Below are 6349 nucleotides of genomic sequence, written 5' to 3'. Positions count from 1 at the left end.
TAATTTTCTCATATACACTCAACATAATTTGTCTGCATGATGAATTTAGATTTTAATAATAAAGGTAATATAGTGTTGAGCTAGTTTTCTGCATGATAAGGTTGTTATGTGATGGAAACCTAAAATTTTTCTTTAGGGAAAATAAAAAAATAATCATTACTTTTTCAGATTTTATTTGATTTTGGATTAGATTTATGAGATCGATGGGGAAATAGCCTAAATCGTGAACCGTGAAAACAGGATTGTGGGAGAGCGCCTTTGGTATCTAGAGTCACGGATTGCGATGGAACCCTATACAACAAGTGAATCACATTAATCGACTTTAATTTTTGATTTGATTGTGGTGTACTGGAAGTATGGAAGTTCCCTTAGATTTAAGTTCTTTACAACTGTATAAGAGGAACTGAGTTTTCGAAGTTTTGAGAAAATATTGACATCTTGTCCTTCTTTCATTTTCTCTTTCTTTTAAGGATCGTCTAACTTGCGATAGGTTCCATGTCTATATGATACGGTTTCAACCATCTCACCTGAAAATCAATTGGTGTCAGTGAAGGTAGGTTAAACCTTTTATGTAATTCCTATCACCATCATACAAAGGACAAAATTCGTGGAGTTAACAATGGCATCGTGTCGAAGAGGAACTAAGTTTCAAGTTTATAGAGAACACTGACATCTCATCTCTTTCACATTGTCTCTCTCTTTCGCTTTCTTTTTCTTGTAAGGATCATCCAACCTTCGACAAATTGCACGTCTCTAGGATCAGACTTCAACTTTCTCATCTAAAATCAATTAGTATCAATGGGTGTAGCCTAAACCTTTTATGGCATTCTTATCGTTATCATTTGATCGACACAATCCATGAACTTAAGATTAACATCATTGCACTTCAAAAAAAACTCGCATTTGAACGCGTGTAGTTAATTGGACAAGTGCGTTTTTGTGTCCAATACATTTGCGTGTGAACATGTGTCTAGCCTAGAAAAGTCTCCCCCATGAGGATTCTTGCCTAGAAATTCCTCTAGTAATAATTTGTCTAGGACAATCAGCTTAAACATTCACCTCGGATTCATCCGCATAGCATTATACATTTCTAAAGCTCAAAAAAAGAGAAGATTTTGGGGAATTCCAACATCATGATGCCATTGTTCTTAAGGGGACATAATCTATCAAAGCAATTTCCTCAATCAAATTTGAAATTATTGCAGTCAACGAGTATGAGATGAAATGTGAAATGCACCTCTGGAGGAGCATCCTATGCTCATATGAATTGTCAAGCCAACTGGATTAACAGGGGATGATTTTGTATAACAGTTCAAACACATTATTATCCTCGGCTAGCGTGATAATCAAATTTGATTACTATGATAGTATCTGATAAGTTTGGGTTTTTTTTTTTTTTTTTTTTTCATAAAATATATATATCGGATCCCTTTTTGTTTAAAATGACTGGGTCTAGCAAACTCGATATAATTGAGGATAAATTTTATGAAAACAAACTCAAAACTATTAGCCCTCATTAATTTTCATTTCTTTACATTCTATTTTTCCCTCTTCTATTTTGAACCACACAATATTTCATAAAGTAATATTACATGTAAATTGAAAAAAAATTCCTTCTTTTTTAACAACTCATTTTTCAAAAAAATACTATTCTACCCATTTTCATTTTTCCAAAGTGGGAGCCAAAATTGTGACAAATTTTAGACTTCAAAAAAGTATAATGATTATCTCGAGCCCTAAAGTATTGTTTTGAGTTAAATAGATGTCGAAACATATCTATGCTATACCATTTTACCAACATGGCCTCTACATGAGGTTATTTCAACATACAAGAAATAAAAATAAAAGTTCATCGTATTACTATAATGAAAATTGGGATTTTATTGACTGACGCACTTTGCATAAGAAAGTGGGAAAATCATAAATGAAAGATCAAAATTCCTCATTACATATTGATGACAACATAAATTCTTGAAGATAAATAAAGTCCCCCCACGCCCCCACTCCCACGCCCACCATCTAACGTCTACAAACTGCATCGATATGCAGGTCAAGAGATTTGACGCAAAGGAGAAGTCGATTTTCTTTTTTTTTTTTTTTTTTTCTTTTTGTGTAAAAATAATGAAATAAAGAACAACGCTTCTGTGTCTGCTCCAAAGAACCGAAATATTTCCAACTTGAAGCAGACCGAGGTTGATCAATATGAGTATAAAACAAGTTGATTATTAGTGGCAGAAGCGATTATAATGGACGAACATGAACAAGGAATTGGTCAGATTTTAGTACGCTAAGATATGAATTCGTCGAATTTATTTCTGCGATTTTGAGATCAACACTGGACACCTCTGCGGCAGGAAAGTACACCAGCATTAGAGGTGAGGGTTCCTACCAAAGAAGAGGATTTGGCTGCCAAACTTGAGGCCCTTGCAAAACTGGCTGCAGCACCACTCCCAGATGGAGTGAAATAAGCACCATTTTGCAGAAGGTCACCTTCTGATCTCCAATTCCAGTGCTTCCAATTATGACCTGGGCTCACTATTCTCTTCGTCACCTATAAAGAAAATTTGGTAAATTTCGTCAAGATTTCCCGGGATAACATAATTAACAGATTCGTTGAGCCGCCTCGCTTAAGTTTTTGAGGGTTAACACGTTCTTTATTTAGATTTAGTATAACTTTTAGATGAAGTGGTTCAACATGTTGACCGTAAGTAGTGTTATTTTTCTTAAACAAACCTCTTTAGCAAAAGGATTGGCAGGGGCAAGAAATCTGTTGCCCTGGCTGTTTATAGTGGGATTAGCACTACCACCGATAGCATACATTTCCCATTGAGTGTAGTCATTGTTAACCACATGGAAATACCCATGTCTGCACCTGTATGCATATGAGAATAAGAAATATCAATTGGAATCCTAGAGATTATTAAAGAAAATAAATCTACAGAGACACCATATGTTACCTTGGCATTCTCTGGACCAGGCCCTCCCCAAAATGGTTATAGGCAATTGTCACCTGCATAACCTTATCTCTGTGATAGGAGTCGTTGTGTCCCAATAACATAACCTGTTTATGAGCGACACATTGGAATATTTAGCTTTGCATTTGGTTTCTAGATTGTGTGTATGGATTTAAAAAGAAACTAACCTCATTGTGCTGGCTAAAGTAATTGTTAGAGATTGTAATTGCAGTTGATCCCATGATAACATCAATAAGGCCATCAGCACAGTGGGAGAGGGAATTGTGGTCAATCCAAATCTGGCTTGAAGTGAAAATGGAAATGCCATCACCGTCGGCTATTGTTCTCCAACCAGAGTGAGAAGGTGAACTTCGAACCATGGCATGGCCAGTAGGTTTGCAGTCGTGAATGTGGAGACCGTGGATAATAATGTTATTCACATATTGGACTGTGATGCAAGCCCCATTGGCAATGTGAACATTAGCGCCACGGCCGTCAATTGTCTTGAAGCTGTTCATTATTAGCTCTTGCTTGAGGGTGATCACCATGTCACGTTTGAATATGATCCACAGAGGCCGGTCCTGAATCACAGCATGGCGAAGGGTGCCAGGACGGGGATTTACAGGATCTTCATCACTTGGGTCAGTGACAACATAGTACTTGCCATCCCTCCCTCCAATGGCATTGCGTCCGAAGCCAATGGCGCAATCGGCAAGGCGCTTACGGTGTCGCATCCAATTGCGATCACAGCGCCAGCAGTCATCTATAGGATTTCCTGTTCCGCATGAGAAGAATCCCAACTCCCGTCTCTCTGTGCTGTTTCTGATAGTCCTGTATTATTGGAACATTTCATTATTTATATTTTCAATCATATTTCACATTTTCAAGCTGTAATTCAGGATAAAATATTACTATATTGAAACATTTGTTATAGAATGAAGTCACAATAACGTTCAACTTCAAGGATTGCTTTCCAAAGTCTAGAAAATAATGTGGGCGAGCTAATTATTTTTAGAAAACAGAATATGGATAGAATAATAAGGTCCATACGGAAATTACACGTGATTCTATGGTACAATGAATAGTTTGAAATAAATGCTAGGTGCGGCAATTAAGTTCTAAGGCGTCGGTGGAGGTAAATCTTAATAGACAAAGGTCATTTATTATAATCATGGTCTCACTATTAGTATATCCATATGCTAGATCTGCTGGAATGTGCTTAGATCTGCCTCTTTTGAACTTGTGCTCTTGTTGCCAGGCTGGGAAAAATAACAAAATTTACTGAGGTGGAGTTAGGGAAGAACAAGATTTCTGGGCTCATGAGGAATCATATCGAATATTTTACTGCACAAATTCACCAACCACACATTGTCTAACCGAATCAAATCTCAAAAATCATCCTTTAAGGTAAAGTTGGTGAGCCCGGTAATAGGCAACCATATCGAATGTTCCAGGGCACTGGAGCCTCGAGGGTTGGCATCTTTATTCAGATGGAAAAATGGCATCTGAAAAATAATTGTAACCTCCAGTGTAAAAGACAATGTCTTAGCCCTTTCTACTATTTTCAAATGTGAATCAGCATAAAAGTTGCCAAAGTTCTGCATTTTTTAGATGCTTCTGAAATTTCTCTTAGCAGGTGGAAAATCCTGGACATTAATGGCTTGTTTGGTAAGGTAGACTATAAAATATAGATGTTGTCTATTATGCTGCCCAATTTGTTCAATACAACTTGATCCTATCCAATATTATCATTAAATGAAACATGTGACTTTAATTAAGTAGTTGAAAATTAATTAACGCAATCTGGTTGATAGAGAAAGAAGGTTAAGAATATTTTAGTAAACACGAAGGAAAATTACATATCAACCATGGAAGCGACTGCTTCAGGATCATCTACTGAATGTTCGTGTTTGAACTCATCTTCTTCACTTGACCTGAAGAATCAATCATGAAGCGAAATTAATGATACATACATCTATTCTATATATTTTGTAGTAATAATTAATAAAGTATCAATGAACACTCGATCTAGCAAATATTAACCCTCAATAGAATGGGAATTTAAGAAAATTGAGAGGAAAATTTAGATATATGGATAGTTTTTAATGCGAATTGTGTTGATAGAGGTGTGAACAGAGTCACCACAGTGTGAAAAACTACCATAACAGAATTAAGATCGGGATTTTTCAGATCAGATCTTTGATTTATTGCATTGTTCCATCCAACGGAGCAGGTGAATTCTGAAACTGCATGCTATGTAATGAATCTTACCTATCCGCCATTGTTGTGTTCCTCGAGCTCTTCAACTGCCTACTTCCTTCAGCACTGCAAAAATACCGAAACAGCAGCAAATCGTGAGGATAGCAGCAAAACAGAAAACACAAATTTCACAATCTAATCCATAAATTTCGGAGAAACAGCTTATCGGAAACTTGAGCTTCAGTAAGAAAAACGACACCGTGATTTCAATTTTCACATTGTAATCATGAATTCATTGAATTACCTTCCAATCACAGCATTTGCATTAAGGAACAGCATAACAATCAGCAATACAAGCAGAGCAAAATTTCTTCGAGAAGCTGTCATTGTTGATCTAAATACACAATGTATGAATCTATCTCTTAGTGTATCCAAATCAATGAAAATGCTAAGAATGTAAGTTGTAGATGAATGCATTAATGCATTTATAATAAGAAGAAGATGGCATTGTTCCTGATTATGCCTAACTTCGTTAGACTCGAACTGTTGGAGTTCACAGCAATTAGGTTAATTTCAATTAAATGGACTCGCGCCTTATTTAAAAAATTGACATTGACTCTTTGAAATTTGACTCTTGTGTTAAGAATAAATATATAAGTCTTAACAGATTAATTAATTAATTAACTCAGCCTGAAAGCTGAATAATTACTTTAAAATATCGAAATTCAATCTGGAAACCCAAAATCTCCGAAAATAATTGATTAATCATTCTTACATTAACGGGTGAAGCGATCACATAAAAATTGAATATTTCATCACAATAAATTTTCTTGTACTTTCAGAATACTATACTCAATACTTCGTGTCATTATTCAATTAATAATTATATTATTGAGTTTCAATAACTTAATATACGTGTTAATTAAATAGTGATAGGGAGAAGTACTGAATACTTTATATTTCAAGAGTACTAGAAATTTTTTCATCAATTAGTGACCAAACTAGACGAGTGTTTTATCAAAAAATGTATTTTGAGGGTCCGTTTGACAGGACTTTTTCTTCTTGTAAAACGCATCAATTTTTTTTAAAAATTATTCTAAATAGACAAAGCAGTTTAAGAAAATAATACAAATATATTCAAAAACAATTTCTTAATTTTAAAACCAACTTTTGATTTTTCAAAACTCTAGCAATGG

The 6349-nt window shown here is 35.2% G+C and overlaps 1 protein-coding gene across 1 annotated transcript; it reads right to left on the bottom strand.

Moving 5' to 3' along the window:
• Positions 1-2291: 2291 nt before the first annotated feature.
• LOC111378857 (probable pectate lyase 8) lies at positions 2292-5645 on the bottom strand. Its single transcript, XM_023002142.1, has 7 exons — positions 5458-5645; positions 5226-5279; positions 4814-4888; positions 3143-3785; positions 2958-3061; positions 2734-2872; positions 2292-2551 (listed from the first exon to the last, which is right to left on the bottom strand). Exons 1-7 carry the CDS (start codon positions 5628-5630, stop codon positions 2330-2332), a joined length of 1410 nt encoding a protein of 469 aa, XP_022857910.1. The 5' UTR covers positions 5631-5645; the 3' UTR covers positions 2292-2329.
• Between the last annotated feature and the right edge of the window lie 704 nt (positions 5646-6349).

Source organism: Olea europaea, unplaced genomic scaffold (genome assembly GCF_002742605.1).
Source record: "Olea europaea var. sylvestris unplaced genomic scaffold, O_europaea_v1 scaffold1883, whole genome shotgun sequence".
NCBI lineage: Eukaryota > Viridiplantae > Streptophyta > Magnoliopsida > Lamiales > Oleaceae > Olea > Olea europaea.
This window is presented reverse-complemented; position numbering and strand designations above follow the sequence as displayed.

What these genes read in the sequence shown, in the direction of transcription:
- LOC111378857 (XM_023002142.1), bottom strand. Translation starts at nt 5,630, where the DNA reads ATGCATTCATCTACAACTTACATTCTTAGCATTTTCATTGATTTGGAT. An exon ending in AACACAACAATGGCGGATAG is followed by an intron (nt 4,889 to 5,225) that starts GTAAGATTCATT and finishes TTGATTCTTCAG; the next exon opens with GTCAAGTGAAGAAGATGAGT. An exon ending in ACTTTAGCCAGCACAATGAG is followed by an intron (nt 3,062 to 3,142) that starts GTTAGTTTCTTT and finishes GCTCATAAACAG; the next exon opens with GTTATGTTATTGGGACACAA.